We start from the raw sequence: 22,119 nt of genomic DNA, 5'->3' as shown, positions 1-22,119 counted from the left end.
GTAGCAGAGGAATACAGAAGAGTAGTGGGAATGTTGCATTGTGATGAGGACTCAACCCACCATTGCTGGCTTTGAAGATGGCATAAAAAGCCACTAGCCAGGGAATGTGGCAGCCTCTAGAAGCTAAAAAGGCAAGGAAATGGATTATCCCCTAGAGCACACATGTTCAGCCTTTTAGGGATAATCCTGGGACACACTGGAAGAAGAATTGTCTTGGGCCCACATATAATACACTAATACTAATGAAAGCTGACAAGTTTAAAAAAAGATCCATGCATAATTTTTGTGATATCCACTACAACAGATAAGCAAAAAACTCCTTGCATTCAAAGGACTGGACAAAGTTGCAGGCCTGGAGCCTCCAAAAAGGAACACAGCTCTGCTGACACTTCGATTTCAACTCTGTGAGACTCGCATCGGTCTGATCTACAGATCTACAACACCTACAGATAATAAATTTGTATTATTTTAAGCCACTAAGTCTGTGGTCATTTGTTACAGCAGCAATAGAAAACTAGTAATACAACAGAATTACTATTATACAAATGGTGGACACAAACCCTGGGAAGCAGAAGGAAGCCCTGGGCCAACTTTCAGGTTGATTGGCTGGGTGCCACAGTAATACCAGACAGGCAGTACCAGTCCCAGCTAGTAACTGTGAGTACGGGAACCTGACTTGCCAAAGGTGACTTGGAGCACCCAGTTGGAACAGGAAATTCTGTGCCCAGAAAGCTAACCATTATCATATTTTGCCAGAAACCCATTCTACCTTTTTGCTACAATCCCTGGAGACTGGAAGCAGTAAACAGATAGGCAGAGGCAGGGGGAAAGCTGTGACGTGGGGAGGAAACTAAAAGCTGACCAGTTTTAACCAATTAAAGGAGATTTGTTTACACACACACACGTATGGATTTGTTTTAGGCTTTGTTAGAAAACATAAGTGTAAATGTGCCGGGCGCAGTGGCTCAAGCCTGTAATCCCAGCACTTTGGGAGGCCGAGACGGGCGGATCACAAGGTCAGGAGTTCGAGACCATCCTGGCTAACACGGTGAAACCCCGTTTCTACTAAAAAAAATACAAAAAACTAGCCGGGCGAGTTGGCGGGCGCCTGTAGTCCCAGCTACTCGGGAGGCTGAGGCTGGAGAATGGCGTGAACCCGGGAGGCGGAGCTTGCAGTGAGCTGAGATCCGGCCACTGCACTCCAGCCTGGGTGACAGAGCAAGACTCCGTCTCAAAAAAAAAAAAAAAAAAAAAAAAAAAAGTGTAAATGTGAGGGTTATATATTTATTTATTTATTTATTTATTTATTATTATTTTTTTTTTTTGGGACGGAGTCTCACGCTGTTGCCCAGGCTGGAGTGCAGTGGCGCGATCTCGGCTCACTGCAAGCTCCGCCTCCCGGGTTCCCGCCATTCTCCTGCCTCAGCCTCCTGAGTAGCTGGGACTACAGGCGCCCGCCACCGCGCCCGGCTAATTTTTTTGTATTTTTAGTAGAGACGGGGTTTCACTGTGGTCTCGATCTCCTGACCTTGTGATCCGCCCGCCTCGGCCTCCCAAAGTGCTGGGATTACAGGCTTGAGCCACCGCGCCCGGCCGAGGGTTATATATTTAAAGTTGAAATGTAGGCTTCCATTTCCAGCAATATGGTAGCCTAGACAACATGCTACAAAATACCTAGAAATGTTGAATAAAATATATATAACAAATATCCTTTAAATGCTTAGCTGAGCTCACAAGAAAGTAAGGGAAATCCACTGGGGCCAGGAAGAAGATTAAAAACCTACAGGGTTATGAAGTCTCTTCTATTTTGGTTGTCTGAGCATTTTTTTGCCAGTCTAATTGCTCAAGGGGCTTTAAAAAAACAGGTGGAATTAACATATTATAAAATCAACCATTTTAAAGTATTCCATTCTATAAATTCATAATATTGTTCAACCACCACCAAAGTTCCAAAATATTTTCATCATCCCAAAGAAAATCTCATACCCTGGCCGGGCGCGGTGGCTCAAGCCTGTAATCCCAGCACTTTGGGAGGCCAAGGTGGGTGGATCACGAGGTCAGGAGATCGAGACCATCCTGGCTAACATGGTGACACCTCATCTCTACTAAAAAATACAAAAAAATTAGCTGGGCGTGGTGGCAGGCGCCTGTAGTCCCAGCTACTCAGGAGGCTGAGGCAGGAGAATGGTGTGAACCTGGGAGGCAGAGCTTGCAGTGAGCCGAGATCGTGCCACTGCACTCCAGCCTGGGCGACAGAGCGAGACTCTGCCAAAAAAAAAAAAAAAAAGAAAAAAAGAAAATCTCATACCCATTAAGCAGTTACTCCCCACTTCCCCTCTTCACTCAGTTCCTGGCAGCCACTAATCTGCTTTCTGTCTCTATTCTGGATATTTACTCTAAAGGAAATCACATAACCTGTGACTTTTTGCTACTGGCTTTTCTTTTCTTGTCTTAGAGATAGGGTCTTGCTATGTTGCCCAGGCTGGAGTGCTGTCTGTACCTATTCATAGGCACAATCATGGTACACTACAGCCTTGAACTCCTGGCTCAAGTGATCCTTCTGCCTCACTCTCCCAAGTAGCTATGACTACTGATGATTGCCACCACGCCCGGCCATGGCTTCTTTACACTTATCATGCTTTCAAGGTTCACCCATCCTGTAGCACGTATAAATTCTTCATTCCTTTTTATAGCTGAGTATTCCATTGAGTGTATATGCCACATTTTATCTATTCAAAATGGTTTGGAATGAGATAGAGGTGGTGGTTGTACAACATTCTGAATATATTAAATACCACTGAACTATACTTGAAGTAATTTTATGTTGTATGAATTATATCTCAATTTAAAAAATTTAATCCTCACAACAACCCAATGAAGCAGGCACTATCATTCTTTTTATTTTACAGACAAGGAAGCAGATGCCCAAAGGTACAGCAATTTTCCTAAAGTCAGATAGTTTGTGACAGAATCAGTATTTGAACACAGGCAGCCTGACTACACAGCTCATGCTCTTACTATAATGAAAACTTTTAAAAAATTATAGAATTAAATTAAAAATAAATTAAATTATAAATAATATAGAAATAAAAATTAGAGGCCAGGCGCAGTGGCTCCTGCCCGTAATCCCACCACTTTGGGAGGCTGAGGTGGGCAGATCACGAGGTCAGGAGATCGAGACCATCCTGGCTAAAACGGTGAAACCCCATCTCTATTAAAAATACAAAACATGGCCGGGCGCGGTGGCTCACGCCTGTAATCCCAGCACTTTGGGAGGCCGAGGCGGGCGGATCACAAGGTCAGGAGATCGAGACCACGGTGAAACCCCGTCTCTACTAAAAATACAAAAAATTAGCCGGGCGCGGTTGTGGGCGCCTGTAGTCCCAGCTACTCGGGAGGCTGAGGCAGGAGAATGGCGTGAACCCGGGAGGCGGAGCTTGCAGTGAGCCGAGATCGCGCCACTGCACTCCAGCCTGGGCGACAGAGCGAGACTCCGTCTCAAAAAAAAAAAAAAAAAAAAAAAAAAAAAAAAAAAACAAAACATTAGCTGGGTGTGGCAGCATGTGTCTGTAGTCCCAGCTACTCGGGAGACTGAGGCAGGAGAATGGAGCTAACCCAGGAGGCGGAGCTTGCAGTGAGCTGAGATCGCGCCACTGCACTCCAGCCTGGGCAACAGAGTGAGACTCTGTCTCAAAAAAAAAAAAAAAGAAATAAAAATTAGAAAATAGTCTTAATATAGAATCTATTTTATGTGTCATTTTTTTTTAATGAACTAGTCTGAAAATACAGCATAGAGCCTGGTATAGCATAAGCCCTGAACTTATTAATGAATGTATAAATGTGTACCTTTACAGACAAGTTTATATCTACAAGATAATGTACTCCAGGCTGGGTGCAGTGGCTCACACCTGTAATTCCAGCACTTTGGGAGGCCAAGGCAGGCAGATCACAAGGTCAGGAGATCAAGACCATCCTGACTAACATGGTGAAACCCCATTTCTAATAAAAATACAAAAAATTAGCCAGGTGTGGTGGTGGGCACCTGTAGTCCCAGCTACTTGGGAGGCTGAGGCAGGAGAATGGTTTGAACCCGGGAAGCAGAGCTTGCAGTGAGCGGAGATCACACCACTGCACTCCAGCCTGGAAGACAGAGCAAGACTCCGTCTCAAAATAGTAATAATTAAAAAAAAAAAAAAAAGATAATGTACTCCAAATGCTAATGGTAAATTTAGAACACAGCATTCTATACCTCAGGGGCTTGCTGTATTTGTCTCCAAGCCAAGCAAACACAAAGATGACTGTTTTTATAAGCAGCTGTTACCTGAAGGAAAATATTTGTTATATATATGAGTCTTATGCCAAGCTGTATAAGCACAAACTTTTCAGAATCTGAATTAAATTTGTCTTAACATAAATACTCATTTTCTTTCCCCCTGAGGACTGTCTGTTCACTTACACAAAATTAGAAGGCACAAAATACCGAGAAGAAAACCACAGTGTACAATACTGTTGTGCCAGAGAGGCATAAAATAAATCCATTATTTGGAGTCCCACAGAATTCTAACCATCTATCTAAGTGGGAGTTCTATCGCTGACAGCAATTACAATTTTAAAGAATCTATTTCCCAAGAGACACCATTCTTTGTATCTCACTCAAAACATTTTTAATTACAACACTCTATCTTCCCACCCCCGCAGCATTTAACCATTCGGTGTTGGGAGAGTAAGTGACTTCCTACACTATATCGGTACTTGAAGCAGAGGAGTCCCTTCAGCTGAGAAATGAGGAGACAGGGCAGGGTAGTTAAGGGGTCTGCCCAAAGCCAGAGTGGCAGAGAAAAGGTTACAACCAAGATCTCTGACTCCTACTCCTACTGTTTGTTGCTCTCCTACCAAAGTTCTCAACCTTTTTTCAATCAAGACACACATGATGTTGAAATTTTCTCTTCCACTTACAAAAGTGTACACAACACATACACATACACATACACATAAGATCTGGGAAAATCAAACAGCTAATTCTTGACCGGGTGCGGTGGCTCAAGCCTGTAATCCCAGCACTTTGGGAGGCCGAGACGGGCGGATCACGAGGTCAGGAGATCGAGACCATCCTGGCTAACACGGTGAAACCCCGTCTCTACTAAAAAATACAAAAAACTAGCCGAGCGAGGTGGCGGGCGCCTGTAGTCCCAGCTACTCCGGAGGCTGAGGCAGGAGAATGGTCTAAACCCGGGAGGCGGAGCTTGCAGTGAGCTGAGATCCGGCCACTGCACCCCAGCCTGGGCGACAGAGCAAGACTCTGTCTCAAAAAAAAAAAAAAAAAAAACAAAAAAACAGCTAATTCTTAAGAATGATTATATGCAGAGGGAGGGAATTAAAAGTGGTTTCTATTTCTCATGTTACGCATCTCTGTACAATTTTTTATAAAGAAGCATGCGTTAAACATTTCAGTTTTGAAGTGGGTAAGAGGCAAATATTTTTTGTAAAAGACATCAGAACACAAGATATAATATAGTCTAGTTATTCTCAAACTATAGTCTGGAGATCCCTAAAAGTCCCCAAATCCTTTCTAGGAGGCTTTGTAGGATTAAAAATCTTTTCATAAGAATCATTATGAAATAATTAGATGCTATTTGCCTTTCTCATTCTCATTCTCTCACAGTGTGTAGCAAAATTTTCCAAAAGCTACACATAAGTGTGTGATATTGCAACAGACTGAATTCAGAAGCAGAGAAAAGGATCCAGCTATCTTCTATCACGTCAAAGAGAGGTGTTTGCAAAACTATACATCAATGCCATTCATCTTACAACAGTTTGGAAAATATGGTTTAAAAAATATAGCTTACATATGTTAACATGCAATGGATGTATTTTACCTTTTTTTTCTTTTTTGTAGAGGCAAGAGAACATTGGAATTACAGGTATGAGCAACCACACCCAGCTAATGTATTTTTAATTATTTTTAATGAATTAACAAATACCTTGGCCGGGCTCAGTGGCTCATGCCTGTAATCTTAGCACTTTGGGAGGATGAGGTAGAAAGACTGCTTGAGGCCAAGAGTTCAAGACCACCATGGCCAACAACATAGACCACATCTCTTAAAAAAAACAAACAAAAAGGCCAGAAGCGGTGGCTTACACCTGTAATTCCACTTTGGGGGGCCGAGGTGGGCGGATTGCTTGAGCCTAGGAGTTCGAGACCAGCCTGAGCAACATGGTGAAACATGTAGAAACCCAGTCTCTACCAAAAAAAAAAAAAAAAAAAATTAGCTGGCATGGTGGTGCACGCCTGTAATCCCAGCTACTTGGGAAGCTGAAGTGGGATAATTGCTTAAGCCTGGGCTGTCAGGGCTGAAGTAAGCTGAGATTGCGCCACTGTACTCCAGCCTGGGTGACAGAGTGAGACCCTGTCTCAAAAAAACAAAAAAAACAAAAAACAAAACCAAATATCTCAATGATTTCTCAGTTTTAATTTCCAACACAATAATATTGAGAGTTATAACCACATAAGCAAGACTCTGGGATAGGCGAAAATTTTTAGGAGTGTGAATGGGTCCTATGACCATAGTTTGAACACAGGCCATTAACTACAAAAAAAAAAAAATACATTATTAACAAACTTCATTATTATTTACTATCAATTCTAATACTCCCTTCAGCTAATCTTATCATACCAGTGTCACAAAAAACAGAACCTGACATCATCACACTACCTCTGGGTTGGCCACTGTCCTTTCCAAGAAAACTCTATAAAAAGGTAAATACCACTAGGAAAAATAAATTATATAATTTATTATCTCTCTATATTATATAGGATATTACTTATACCCTATAATTAATGTCTTACAGATGATCATTTAGTAGGGGATTTTTTTTTAATGACGGGATGTGGTATTATGATGCAAAGTATATATTTGGTCCTCATCTCAGGCTCCTGACACAGAGCTCCTGGTAAAATTCTTGTAATTTCCTGAATGATAGGAATGTCTTTTGTTATAATAGTGTCTTAGTCCCTGGTTCCTGATACAAGAGTGTCCAAGACCCTTGGAATCTCCAGAGTGCTAAGAGTGTCTTTTTGTATACTGGTGGCCCCTTATCTTTTAGTGCATTAATTGCATCTTCAGCTGTATCTAGTATGTTCAGAAATCTGTGCTTGAATTTGAACATATCACTAAGCTTCAATTAACATAAATTCATAGCCATGTATTAAATATATATATATATATATATATATATATATATTTTTTTTTTTTTTTTGAGATGGAGTTTCACTCTTGTTGCCCAGGCTGGAGTGCAATGGCGCAATCTCGGCTCATTGCAACCTCCGCCTACCGGGTTCAAGTGATTCTCCTGCCTCAGCCTCCTGAGTAGCTGGGATTACAGACATGCGCCACTAGGCCCGGCTAATTTTGTATTTTCAGTAGAGACGGGGCTTCTCCATGTTGGTCAGGCTGGCCTCAAACTCCTGACCTCAGGTGATCTGCCCGCCTCGGCCTCCCAGAGTGTTAGGATTACAGGTGTGAGCCACTGTGCATTAAATATTCTAATTGTAAATTTTTAATTGATCAATGCAAAGCATGCACATAGTTTAAAAAATCACAAAGTATAAATGACAAAATACAGCAGTTTTTGCCCCACTCCTGTCTATTTTATCCAATCTTCCTTCACAGAGGCAATTAAATTCTTCTAGTTGTTTGTTTTGGAATTTATACATCTTCATATAATAATATACTGATACCTTATTAATCACTTTTAGACATTATTTACATTCTCTTATGGGGAATGAAAATTCAGCTCTCTTATACCACATTCCCTCTTTTTTTGTGGTTATTGTTTTGAGACAGGGTCTCACTCTACTGCCCCGGCTGGAGTGCAGTGGCACGATTTCAGCTCACTGCAACCTCCACCTCTGGGTATCAAGCAATCCTCTCACCTCAGCCTCCGAGGTGGCTGGGACCACAGATGTGAGCCACCATATCCAGCTAATTTTTGTATTTTTTGTAGAGACAGGGTTTTGCCATGTTACCCAGGCTGGTCTCAAATTCCTCTCTTTATTCTATCCATCCTTTTAATAGTTAAGATTTTTGCTTAAATCAATATTTGGTGTTCCCATGATTATCATGTATTAACTTTTAAATTTTTTTTTTTTTTTTTGTAGTAGAGACAGGGTTTCACTGTGTTGGTCAAGCTGGTCTCAAACCCCTGGCCTCAAGTGATCTACCCATCTCGGACTCCCGAAGCGCTGGGATTACAGGCGTGAGTCACTAAGCCTGGCCAATCGTGCAGTAACTTTTAAATTGTAGTCATTTTGTTTCTAGATTTTTTTTTTTTTTTTTTTTTGAGACAGGGTCTCATTCTGTTGCCCAGTGCAATCGTGGCTCACTGCAACCTTGGCTTCCCAGACTCAAGCGATTTTCCAGCCTCAGACTCCTGAGTAGCTGAGACTACAGGTATGAGCCAGAACAGTGCTGGAATCTGCTTCTGCTGAGGGCCTCAGGTGGCTTATGATGATGGTGCAAGGTGAAAGGGGAACAGGTATGTCACATGGTAAGAGAGGGAGTAAGAGAGCGAGCAGTGGGTACCAGGCTCTTTTAAATAACCAGCTCTCCCATGAACTATCAGTGAGAACTCACTCATCACCAAGGGGATGGCACCAAGCCATTTATGAGGGATCCGCCCCCATGACCCAAACACTTCCCACGAGGCCTCACCTCCAACACTGGGGGTCACATTTCAACATGAGATTTGGAGGGGTCAAATAGCCAAACTGTATCAGTCACATAAATGATTTTTAGCCTAAGTTCCTAGGGATTTGGGGGTTCCTCTTTTTTTTGTGAACAATTCTGCAACTGACACCTGGATTTCTTTCTTTTTCTCTTTCTTTCTCTCTCTTTCTTTCTTTTTAACTTATTTATTTATTTTTAGAGATGAGGTCTCACTACATTGCCCAGGCTGGTCTCGAACTCCTGGCCTCAAGTGTTCTGCCTGCCTCAGCCTCCCAAGTGCTACGATTACAGGCGTGAGCCATTATGCCCAGCCTGGCACCTGGATTTCTTAAGAATGCATCATCATCTACACTTCAGGCTACTTACTAAAAAAAAATAGATGGTTTATTCATTCTGGGCTATATCTCTCCTGTAAAAGGGCAATAAATATCTAAAGTATACTTTTAAATTTGGCCAACACAATCCACACATGAAGTTGAGCTTACAGACAGAGTAAGAATTAAACACTGGGTAAATCTGGGTAAATCTGGTCAAGACTTGGTCCCCCCAGCATGTACAATCTTATTGGAATAACAGATAGGAACATACATAAATACAGAAGCAGATTTTCATGTCTTTTAAGCATAAAACAACGATGTTTGGGTTGGTGTGCCAACCAAATCACCAAATGTGACTATTTCTAAAATGCTGATTCATCCTAGCAGGGTGAAAACTAGTTGGGGGGTGGGGGGAGACAAACTGACAACTGATTGCTAGTCCAAAATCAGTTTCCAGAGGAGTCCAGAAATGGCTGAGACACAGCAGCACCACTGAAATCAGTGTACAGCCTCTCCTGATTTAGAACACTGCATTATAGAACAGAAAGATTATTTTAAAGCCGGGCATGGTGGTTCACACCTGTAATCTCAACACTTTAGGAGGTGGGAGAATGGCTTGAACTCAGGGGACTGAAGCTGCTGTGAGCTGTGATCATACCACAGCACTCCAGCCTGGGTAATAGAATGAGACTTTGTCTCAAAATAAATAAATAAATAAAAATTAAAAAAAAAAATTTTAAAAACCACCTAAGATGTTTTCTGTGGTTTGAGCTAATAAAATTCTAAAGATTAAAAGTCACTTACTGTGGTTTTCATATTGAAAAATGTTATTCACCTTATCAGAGTTAATGTAAGTCTTTTCCCTGACGTAACAATCAAGCTAACTCACATACGTACACGGACAGGCAAGTTACACAAATGGCCTCATGGATGACACTCTCGAGTGTTTAATGGAAAGACTGTGGGCTTTGGGATAAAATCTAGGTTCAGGTCCCAAGAATAGTATATATTATCTAAGTAACTTCAAATCTCTATGTCATAATTTCCTCATTTGTAATTTTGAGACCAGTATCTGTCAAGGTTGCTATGAGAAGTTAGAATCAAATTATGGAAAGTAGCTGGGCGCGGAGGCTCACGCCTGCAATTCCAGCATTTTGGGAGGCTGAAGTGGGTGGATCACTTGAGGTCAGGAGTTCAAGACCAGCCTGGCCAACATGGTGAAACCTCATCCCTACTAAAAATACAAAAATGAGCCAGGAGTGGTGGCACACACCTGTAGTCCTAGGTACTCTGGAGGCTGAGGCAGGAGAATCACTTGAACCCAGGAGGCAGAGGTTGCAGTGAGGCAAGATCATACCACTGCACTCCAGCCTGGGTGACAGAGTGAAACTCTGTATTTAAACAAAAACAAAACAAAAAACAAAAAAACACATCTCTACTAAAAATACAAAAAAAAAATTGCCAGGCGCGGTGGCTCAAGCCTGTAATCCCAGCACTTTGGGAGGCCGAGATGGGCGGATCACAAGGTCAGGAGATCGAGACCATCCTGGCTGACACGGTGAAACCCCGTCTCTACTAAAAAATACAAAAAACTAGCCGGGCGAGGTGGCGGGCGCCTGTAATCCCAGCTACTCGGGAGGCTGAGGCAGGAGAATGGCGTGAACCCAGGAGGTGCAGTGAGCTGAGATCCGGCCACTGCACTCCAGCCTGGGCGGCAGAGCGAGACTCCGTCTCAAAAAAAAAAAAAAAAAAAAAAAAAAAAAAAAAAAAAAATTAGCCGGGCGTGGTGACAGACGCCTGTAGTCCCAGCTACTCAGGAGGCTGAGGCAGGAGAATGGTGTGAACCTGGGAGGCGGAGCTTGCAGTGAGCCGAGATCACGCCACTGCACTCCAGCCCGGGCAACAGAGAGAGACTCCATCTCAAAAAAAAAAAAAAAAAAAAAAAAATTATGGAAAGCATCTAGCATCATACCAGGCACACAGTCGGCACTCAACAATTGCTGGTTTCTACATGTCCTTTATAGCTGTAGCATCTGTTAGTACTAGAAGCCAGTGTTAATTTTAGGTCCCTAAAATGAGTAATGTCTTCTCAAGTTCCTTCCAAAAGAGCGATTGCTGTTTAGTAAAAAATAAACACCAACTGCTCTTTCAGAAGGAGCTTCAGAAAGGTAGAAGGGTCAACAGTATCGAATACTTACAAAGAACTGGAATCAATTAAGAATGCAAAAACAGTCAGGAGATGTACAGAGCACTCTTGACATAAGTAACTCCATCTTAGAAAAAGACTCCAACTTACATTTTAAAAAGCACTTTGACAACAGGGACCAGATGTTTTTCCACATAAAGACACAACCAAGCATACTCTTCCACTATCAGTCCTCACCAGAAGACTCTATGACCATAAAAAGAACAGGACTGAAAATACTCAAAATGGTCTTCTTAACAGACACTGTCTTGCTGTCACTTGTTATAAATGCCTGATATCACGCCAGGCGCGGTGGCTCACGCCTATAATCCCAGCACTTTGGGAGGCCGAGGCAGGCGGATCACGAGGTCAGGAGATCGAGACCATCCTGGCTAACATGGTGAAACCCCGTCTCTGCTAAAAATACAAAAAATTAGCCGGTTGTGATGGCAGGCGCCTGTAGTCCCAGCTACCCGGAGGCTGAGGCAAGAGAATGGCGTGAACCCGGGAGGCGGAGCTTGCAGTGAGCCGAGATCTGGCCGCTGCACTCCAGCCTGGGCAACAAAGCGAGACTCTGTTTCAAAAAAAAAAAAAAAAAAAAAAGCCTGCTATCTGTGTCTGAAGGCTCTGCCTACATCAAGGATTCTTTCCTACAGGACCAACACACCGCCATGACGCCATGACGAGACCAGGATACTTGTCTATATCGCTCTCCCTGGACTGGTTAGGTAACCCTTTTTCCTTATCCTTTTCTCTTGATGTTCAATGTTACTTTGTTGCAGAATGTTTAATCTACAACATTTATATATTAATTAGGTATACTATTATGTATGATTTACAATATTGACTGACTAGTGAATAAGAAGTACTAAAAAAAAAAATTGCCTCCCTGAGAACTCCATGTAACTTGTGACTTCTGTAACTGGAATAACACAGTAAAAGTCTGACATTGTGAAAAGACACAAACATGTGTGTACCTGGTTATCCCTGACCTTACACCATTCACAATAGTAGATTAAGCTGTCAAGAAGTCAGAGTTGACCTTTGGAAGAGCAGTTCCAGTGGTCAAAGTAGGATGAGGAAAGGCAGTACATGTGAAAAAAAATACATATTTATATATTTACAAATATATAATATATATAAAATATTAAAATATATATTATATATAATATAAAAAATATATATATATATTTTGAGATGGAGTCTTGCTCTGTCGCCCAGGCTGGAGTGCAGTGGTGCGATCTCAGCTCACTACAAGCTCAAAACCTCCCGGGTTCATGCCATTCTCCTGCCTCAGCCTCCCGTGTAGCTGGGACTACAGGTGCCCGCTACCATGCCCGGCTAATTTTTTGTATTTTTAGTAGGGATGGGGTTTCACCGTGTTAGTCAGGATGGTCCCGATCTCCTGATCTCATGATCTGCCCGCCTCGGCCTCCCAAAGTGCTGGGATTACAGGCATGAGCCACCGCGCCGGGCCCAGGATATTCTTTAAATAAGCTTAGCCTAAAGGGAAGGAGAACAGGCAGAGGCTGAAGAAGCTGCCAGATTCCAGATCAGATTGGTATAGTTTTCTGATGAGACAGGCCTGACCATGTTTGCAGGCTGAACAGAAGCAGACACTAGGTTAAAGCTACAGCAAAGAGGTGAAAGATTACTGGAGCAAGGTCCTAGAAGAAAACTGGCAGTGGGGTGGAAGGGAGGACCAAGGTAGCAGACACTGAATATGTCTGTTTTTCCTCTGAGACCAGCAGAATGTAGAAAACTATACAACTGGCCGGGCGCGGTGGCTCAAGCCTGTAATCCCAGCACTTTGGGAGGCCGAGACGGGCGGATCACGAGGTCAGGAGATCGAGACCATCCTGGCGAACACGGTGAAACCCTGTCTCTACTAAAAAATACAAAAAAAAAAAAACTAGCCGGGCGAGGCGGCAGGCGCCTGTAGTCCCAGCTACTCGGGAGGCTGAGGCAGGAGAATGGCGTGAACCCGGGGGGCGGAGCTTGCAGTGAGCTGAGATCCGGCCACTGCACTCTAGCCCGGGTGACAGAGCCAGACTCCGTCTCAAAAAAAAAAAAAAAAAAAAAAAAAAGAAAACTATACAACTGTAATTAGAAAAAAATGAAAAAACTCATCCCAAGTAGGTTCTATTTTATCTAGAGAGTAAAAGGTAATCTACAACAAGTGAAGGGAATAGGTGGAGATGGCCATGAGGCAAGAGAACATTTCAATTCCCTTAAATTTCTAAAACTGGGTATAGTGCTGTATTTGCAAGAATAGACTTGAGACAGAAATGAATAATTATGGTTTTACTACAATGTTCCATTAAGGTAGATGCTCCACAAACATAATCACATTTACTTCTCACAAGAACCCAGTTAAGTGAGGCGTTGTTATTGTCCCTGTTATATAGTTCAGTTAAAGATAACACTCATAGTTAAGCTTTACTACAGAACTTTTTTTTCAGCTATTATGCCATATTTGCTTCTTAAAAAAATTAAGTTATAGAATACTATGTATGACGATATAATTTCATTAATCCTTTTTGATTCAGGCATAAACAAACAAAGTTAGAAAAGCAATTCCAGGCCAGATGGAGTGGCTCACGCCTGTAATCCCAGCACTTTGGGAGGCCAAGGCGGGCGGATCACCTGCGGTCGGGAGCTTGAGACCAGCCTGACCAACATGGAGAAACCCCGTCTCTACTAAAAACACAAAATTAGCCGGGTGTGGTGGCGCCTGCCTGCAGTCATAGCTACTGGGCGAGAGGCTGAGGCAGGAGAATTGCTTGAACCCAGGAGGCGGAGATTGTGGTGAACCGAGATCGCATCATTGCACTCCAGCCTGGGCAACAAGAGTGAAACTCCATATCAAAAACAAAAAAAAAAAAAAAAAGAAAGAAAAAGAAAAAATGAGAAAAACAGGCAACAAGTGAAAAAAAGAAATATCTTTATAGATTAAATAGAAATATATTACCACTATTGCCAGTCACTCTCTACAGCAGGAGTCAGAAAACTATGGCCTATGGGCCAAATCCAATCTACCACCTGTTTTTGAAAACAGGATTTTAGGCCGGGTGCGGTGGCTCACGCCTGTAATCCCAGCACTTTGGGAGGCCGAGGCGGGCGGATCACAAGGTCAGGAGATCGAGACCACGGTGAAACCCCGTCTCTACTAAAAATACAAAAAATTAGCCGGGCGCGGTTGTGGGCGCCTGTAGTCCCAGCTACTCGGGAGGCTGAGGCAGGAGAATGGCGTGAACCCGGGAGGCGGAGCTTGCAGTGAGCCGAGATCGCGCCACTGCACTCCAGCCTGGGCGACAGAGCGAGACTCCGTCTCAAAAAAAAAAAAAAAAAGAAAACAGGATTTTATTGGAACACAGCTCTGTCCATTCATTTACTGTCTACAGCTGATTTCACACGACCATGGCAATGTTGGGTAGCTATGACAACTGTACGCAAAGCCTAAAATATTTCCCATCTGCTCTCTTTAAAAAGTTTGCCAACCTCTATGTTCTTTTATAGCACTTAACTGTATCTAAAATTATTCTACTTATTTTTTATTTATTAATTTATTTTTTATTAATTAATTTTTTTTGAGACCGAGTCTTGCTCTTGTCTCCCAGGCTGGCGTGCAATGGCACAATTTTGGATCACTGCAACCTCCGCCTCCCGGGTTCAAGTGATTCTCCTGCTTCAGTCTCCCGAGTAGCTGGGATTACAGGTGTCCACCACCATGCCTGGCTAAGTTTTATATTTTTAGTAGAGACGGGGTTTCACCATGTTAGACAGGCTGGTCTCGAACTCCTGACCTCAGGTGATCCGCCCACCTCAGCCTCCCAAAGTGCTGGGATTACAGGCGTGAGCCACCGTGCCCGGCCTATTCGTTTATTGTCTGACTCCCCTACTGGAATGCACAGTCCATGAAGAAAAAGACCTTCTTCTCTACTATATTCCTAGCACCTAGAACAGTGTGTGGCACATAGAATGCACTCAGTAAAGGTATTTAATGAACAATATTTATTGCAAGAAGGAAAAGAAAAACATTTCCCATCTCCCCACTTTCTTCTCTTAGATGCACTCCAACTATTTACCCCACCACTCCAACAAAACTGGTCTTCTCAATTAACCACTGGATTTCTCAACATGATAAATTCTCAGTTATTTCTCAGTCCTTGCCTTACTCGACCCCTCAGCAGCATCAGACCCAGCTGGTCTACATCCTTCCCGGCAAACTTTCTTCACGTGGCTTTCACTCTTAGTTCTTAGCTTCCCTCCTACCGTACTGATCCATCTTCCCTTGGTCTCCTTTGCTAGTGCAATCTTATTTTCCCGGCCTCTTAATGGTTAGCCTGCTCCAAGACTCAGTCATTCAGATTCTTCTGTCAGTCCATACTCACATCCTTAGTAAGCTCATCCAGTCTCACGACTACTCTTAGGCATTTCAAACTCCTCCAAAACCAAAGCCAAAGCCAAATCTATCTTTTCCCCCAAAACCTTCTCCTTCACAGCCTCTGCCATCCCAGTAAATAACACCATCCCTCCAGTTACTGAAGCCAAAAGCTCTTGGAGTCAACCAACCCTCATTTTATAAATATATTCCAGGTCAATGACCACTTCAACCATGTCTGCTACCACCCTGATCCAAGTCACCATCATCTCTCGCCTGATAATTAATTGTCCCCTGTTCCCTTACATTCTACTCTCAACACAGCAGCCAGGGTGATCACATTTAAAGGTAAATCAGCAAGTTCAACAGCTAGCCAGAGCGAAAGACTCACACAATTTCGTCCCCTGAAAACTATTTGCCTCTTTGTTCCCTCCACTCCAGACATCCAGGCCTCCATGCCCATCTTAAAGCAAGTCACGCAAGCGTCCATCTCGGCCTTCATACTGGCTGAAAGGCTCTTCTGGCTGAACTGAATGAACCAGGCTTCCTGAATTAGGCATTTTCATGAAATGCTGTGTCGCTTAATTCTCTAAACTTTGTGAGGTAGGTATCACTTCCCCCACTTTACACATCAGGAAAGTGAGGTTTACAGGGCATCTAGCTAACAAATGATGGAGTTAGGGTTCAATCCAGGTTAGTCTACACAGAACATGAGCTCTCTTTTTTTTTTTTTTTTTTTTTTTTGAGACAGAGTCTCGCTCTGTCGCCCAGGCTGGAGTGCAATGGCGCGATCTCGGCTCACTGCAAGCTCCGCCTCCCGGGTTTACGCCATTCTCCTGCCTCAGCCTCCCGAGTAGCTGGGACTACAGGCGCCCGCCGCCTCGCCCGGCTAATTTTTTGCATTTTTAGTAGAGACGGGGTTTCACCGTGTTAGCCAGGATGGTCTCGATCTCCTGACCTCGTGATCCGCCCGCCTCGGCCTCCCAAAGTGCTGGGACTACAGGCGTGAGCCACCGCGCCCGGCCAGAACATGAGCTCTCAGTGAAGTTTCTGGAGGCTAAACAGAGGATTCAGTGATGTTCCTCTGAAGTCACAGTGATTTTAACAGCTAAAGGTGTATGCTAACTGGTGAAGGATATGAGAAAAGGCAGTCAAAGAGATAAAACAACCACAAGAGGAGTCACCCAAGCCACAAGTGGAAAGTTTTAAGGAAAAGCGGGGAGAGGGGAAGTGTCAAGTGGAACCTAGACGCCAGAAGCCCAAGAATCAAGCGTATACCTCATAACAAACCACACTCGTGGTAGACAGGAACCCAGATCTTGATTTAGAAAGAAACAAAAAAAAGCCAGGCACAATGGCTCATGCCAGCACTTTGGGACGCCAAAGAGAGATTCGTTTGAGGCCAGGAATTCGCGACCAGCCTGGGCAACATTGCCAGACCCAAAAAAAAAAAAAAAAAAATGTAGCCGAGTGTGGTGGCTCACACCTGTAGTCCCAGCTACTCAGGAGGCTGAGGTGGGCGTATCGCTGGAGCCCGGGAGATCCAGGCTGCAGTGAGCCGTGATCGTGCCACTGCACTCCAGCCTGGGCAACAGAGCGAGACCCTGTCCGGGGAAAGAAAGAAAAAAAAAACAACTATCTTCTCTTGCCAATAATGCTGCCCAGAGCTATCCTACTAGGTATTGCCACTTGCCCGCGGCAAGCGTGAAGACAGGCTGTAGGGAAGCATGTGACTAAGCAACACGGCTTCACACCTACGTTCTCCTCCGGGTCAGTGAAGCAAAGTGTGTGAGTGTGCGGTGGTGGACTGATCTTAAATTTCCCAAGGCAAAGATGTAGACCCTGATTGTGCACGTGTGACCACGGCTCTCTACCCCACAGTCTCTAGGAGACCAGGACGTGGCGGAGTCTCGGCCCTTAGCCCGAATTCCTCCAACAACTTTCCGCCTATGGCCCATTCCTCTCTGCCCCACAGTCACGACAGAGGACCCCAACCCACACTACCTCCCTCTCAGACCCATCCCCCAGGCATATCCCGAGACTGGCCGCCGAGAAGCCTTACAACCAGTTAAGGCCCGGGCGTGAAGACCCCGTCTCACCACGGCTCCGGCCACGGCGTGGACTAGGCTTTCGTAGGACAACACAGAGGCCATTGGTGCGGCTCCTCGAAGACCCAGCCACACTTTTCCCACAGATGCCGCAGCCAGTGGAGTTAGGAAAGGAGCGCCGGAGCCTGGGGCGTGAAAGTCGCAAGCTCCACCCTCTCAAACCCGCCCGCCTGCCTTAGAACCACTTCCGGGTCGCGGGGTGGGAACGAGGGCCTAAGAACGCCCCTGAGTGCTGATTGGCCCCTGTGGGCGCGGGGCGGGACAGCGAGGTGTTCGCGCGGGCCGGGCTCCAAGGCGCAGGGCGGCCTGATACCAGGTACCCGGCTCCCAGCTCCCGGGTCTCAAGACGTTCTCTCGTGTTCCCGGGCCCTGACCAGTCCCTCCATCTCAGAAATCTTAATGGCCCTCTTTTACTCTGGTGACAAAGATGGGGAAACTCAATGAGACTCCAGTCTCCTTGTTTCTCTGCGCCTGAGCTCTTTTCTATTCTGAGTCACATTTTGGCCAAGAGGAAAACAGCTTAATTGTGGACTTGGAAACTTCTCCCTCCCGAAAAACCCTTGAGTGTGGTAGGAAGAGATATTGAGCTCAGGAGACCAAGATACCAGACGCGAGTGGGAGCCTCCCCCTAGTTGGCAACTATGGAAGTCGTTTAACCTCTTGGGTTTCCAACTTTGTGAAATGACAATGTACTAGTACCAACAATCCCCGTTTGCTGTAAAGATTATGAAAGCCAGTTTATGTAGCAGTACTTCATAAAATACTGAAGGAAAAAAATTTTTTTCCATGTTGCAAAGTGAGTAACAAAATTACATAGCACTAAAGAAGCCACATTCAGCTTTAACCTGTCATACTGTGAGATTCTGCTTCAGGATGCTCCTCAGGGACTCTTTCATGAGACACCATCACCACTTGTCTGTACCATGTTTCCTTTTAGAATACCCTTGTGATAACTCCTGAGTGCTGACTACATGCCAGGGTTAGTGTTTTATGCCCAACGTCACACTTAATCCCTAGGAGAGGGTCCTAACAAAGTTTAACTCGGCCGTTTTCACAAAATTTCCAGAAGATACTGCTTCCAGGAAAATTCCCATCACGCCATAGAATCATGACGTGAACGTGCAGGACCAAAAGTGAAGCGAAGATGATTTGGGGCTGGGCGCAGCGGCTCAGGCCTGTAATCCTAGCACTTTGGGAGGCTGTGGCGGGCAGATCACTTGAGGTCAGAAGTTTGAGACCAGCCTGGCCCATATGGCAAAACCTTGTCTCTATTAAATATAGAAAAAATTAGCCGGACATGGTGGCACGTGCCTTGTAGAAATTACAAAGTAGAAACTGCAGCTACTAGGGAGGCTGAGGCAGGAGAATCGCTTGAACCCAGGAGGCAAAGGTTGCAGTGAGCCAAGACTGCGCCACGGCACTCCAGCCTGGGACAAAGCAAGACTCCTAAAACAAACAAAAAAAAAAAAAAAAGAGGGATTTTGGCACGGGAACGTAGCCAGAAACTGGTTGGTTGTAAAACTTGAGAACTCAGTTCTCACTGACTCCTGATCAAATTGGGAGCTTGCTGTCAAGAATACACTAGATTATGCATCATAGTTATGAAAACATTAATACTTCGTTTTGACGTTTTTATATCTTAGCTACCAAACACATTTTGATCAGTTTGTTTTTTTTTTTAAACCTGAGACAGGGTTTCCCATCTCGAACTCCTGGGCTCAAGTGATCCACCTGCCTCAGCCACCCAAAGTGCTGCTATTACAGGCATGAGCCACTGTACTGGGCCTTGCAACTTTTTTTTTTTTGAGATGGAGTTTCACTCTTGTGGCCCAGGAAGGAGTGCAATGGCGCAATCTCGGCTCACTGCAACCACCACCTCCGGGGTTCAAGTGATTTTCCTACCTCAGCCTCCCGAGTAGCCGGGATTATAGGCACGCGCTACCACGCCCAGCTAATTTTTGTATTTTTAGTAGAGACGAGGTTTCATCATGTTGGTCAGGATGGTCTCAATTTCTTGACCTCGTGATCTGCCCGCCTCGGCCTCCCAAAGTGCTGGGATTACAGGTATGAGCCATCACCCCCGGCCTGATCAACTAAAGACTGACATACTGAGAACAGTAGTCACTTTTTTTTTTTTTTTTTGAGACAGAGTATCCCTCTGTCGTCCACGCTGGAGTGCAGTGACGTGACCTCGACTCACCTTAGCCTCCATCTCCCGGGTTCAAGTGATTCTCCTGCCTCAGCCTCCCAAGTAGCTGGGACTACAGATGCACGCCCCCATACCTGGCTCATTTTTGTATTTTTAGTAGAGAAAGGGTTTCACCATGTTGGCCAGGCTGGTCTCGAACTCCTGACCTCAGGTGATCCATGCATCTCAGCCTCCCATAGTGCTGGAATTACAGGTATGAGCCACTGCACCCAGTCAGTGTCATTTTCACATAATCAGAGTATGCACTGAAAAATGTAGACATTGCATAGCTACCTCAGTTATTAAATGGAACTATGAAGTTGTGACGTTTGAGGCATAATTTTATTCATATATATATGTTTTTTTTTTTGAGACAGTTTCGCTCTTGTCGCCCAGGCTGGAGTGCAGTGGCGCAACTTCAGCTCACTGAAACCTCTGCCTCCCAAGTAGCTGTGACTATAGGCATGCACCACCACCCCCAGCTAATTTTTGTATTTTTTTGTAGAGACGGGGTTTCACCATGTTCGCCAGGCTGGTCTCGAACTCCTGACCTCAAGTGATCCGCCCTGCCTTGGCCTCCCAAAGTGTTGGGATTACAGGCATGAGCCACTGTGCCCAGCTGAGACATAATTCTAAAAAATTATAACTTAGTTGAGCACAGTGGCTCACGTCTGTAATCCCAGTACTTTGGGAGGCCAAGGCAGGAGGATTATTTGAAACCAGGAGTTCCAGACCAGCCTGGACAACAAAGTTAAGACCTCATTGCTGTTAAAAACAAAAACAGATGGTCATGGTGGTGCATGCCTGCAGTCACATTTACTTGGGAGGCTGAGGTAGGAGGATTGCTTGAGCCCAGGTCAGGGCTGTAGTGAGCTGTGATCGCATCACAGCACTCCAGTGTGGGCGACAGAGAAAGATTGTTTCAAAAAACCTAAGGACTGTAATTTTTGGCTGCTTTTTTCATTCTAAACAAATATCCACTTGTGTGTCCAATTTGTTGTTCATAATTACATTCTTTTCCTTAAAGAGGGTCCTGTGAATTATACAAGCATCATATCCCTTGACACTACATAAAGTATATAAAAAATTTGGGGCCATTCTGTAAACACCCATGCTATAAGAATTAAAGGAACCTAGCTAGTACTTGCCATTTCATGTATGTTGCTTTTACACTGGCTTAAGTATGGTCAGGTTACTTATCCTGCAATCTAAAAATGTCCCAGTGATGTGTGTGAGTGAACTACTTAATTATGTATAAGAGTCCTAGATTTTCAGAGCACCATAGACATTTCTATTAGTTCTACTTACCTCCTGGCTTCTTAGAGCCGTAATTTTAAAATCAGGATTTCACCAAACATAATTTTTAGTTTACTGCTAAACAACTTTATAGAAAACCATAAACTTCCACTTCCACCAGCACTATACAAAAGGTCTCACGGAAAAACTGCCAACTTGACAGGCATACTATTTACATTTGCTCTTTAAAGCTCAACAGTTATTCACTGTTGTTGCCTATTTACCTTAGGCTATTTTCCTCCCCAAACTGCATGAGCTCTATTAAGTACATTATATACTGGTTGTAAATACTGGCACATAATGACCTTTTTAGAATTACTGTGCTGTAATTCTTTTACTTATTCTTGCCCTTATTTGGGGGCTTGTCATGTACTTCAATTATGCTGTGTCCCTTACTATTAGGAAGAAACCCCCTGGATGTATACATCAGCACATCAAGTGTGTGACATTCCTTATTTAACCAACCTTATTCAAATGTACATTTTAGTTGTTTTCAGTTCCTTAAACAATTCTGCAGGAATCAACCTTGTACGCAGGCAGCACAGTATAGAGTTTGGGAGGAAGCCCTTTGAAGCCACAAACCTCTGTATTCAAGAATTTCAGCTTTACAAATAATCAGCTGTGTTATCCTGGGCAATTTACTTATTAAGTGCTTCAGTTTCCTTATCTATAAAATTGTAAAGTGGTGCTAACAGTATCTACCCTTATGGTCATTATCAGAATTGATCCAATACTTGCAAACGGTTAACAGGGTTTGGCACAAACACTACTTACCTGTGCCTACTCAAAATGCATTCATTTTAGTCATGAGCAAATCTCTGAAATTGTTTCTCCTTTATCTTATCATACTAGTATTTCCTAGTATGGCAGACTGCTAGGTGTCACCCCAAGTCTTTCCTGTTTCTACGTAAGTTT

The 22,119-nt window shown here is 44.0% G+C and overlaps 1 protein-coding gene and 1 non-coding gene across 6 annotated transcripts in view; both read right to left on the bottom strand.

Annotated features, from left to right (window-relative positions):
* SLC25A17 (solute carrier family 25 member 17) overlaps positions 1–17,889 on the bottom strand; it is a 52,976-nt gene extending 35,087 nt beyond the window's left edge. For 3 of the 5 annotated variants that reach the window (XM_077948417.1, XM_077948419.1, XM_077948418.1), the window contains exon 1: positions 17,712–17,863. Coding sequence is in view for 2 of the 5 variants with exons in the window: in XM_077948419.1 (XP_077804545.1) it covers positions 17,712–17,765 (54 nt within the window). In the remaining 3 variants the exon portion in view is untranslated. 5 annotated transcript variants of the gene reach the window in all.
* Positions 11,141–11,196, bottom strand: MIR4766 (microRNA mir-4766). The gene has a single exon (NR_130433.1). It is a non-coding gene; the product is annotated as a microRNA mir-4766 (primary transcript).
* Positions 17,890–22,119: the final 4,230 nt, after the last annotated feature.

Source organism: Macaca mulatta, chromosome 10 (assembly GCF_049350105.2).
Source record: "Macaca mulatta isolate MMU2019108-1 chromosome 10, T2T-MMU8v2.0, whole genome shotgun sequence".
In the NCBI taxonomy this organism is placed as follows: Eukaryota; Metazoa; Chordata; class Mammalia; order Primates; family Cercopithecidae; genus Macaca; species Macaca mulatta.
The sequence above is the reverse complement of the archived record's forward strand: the minus strand, read 5'-3'. Positions and strand labels throughout refer to the sequence as shown.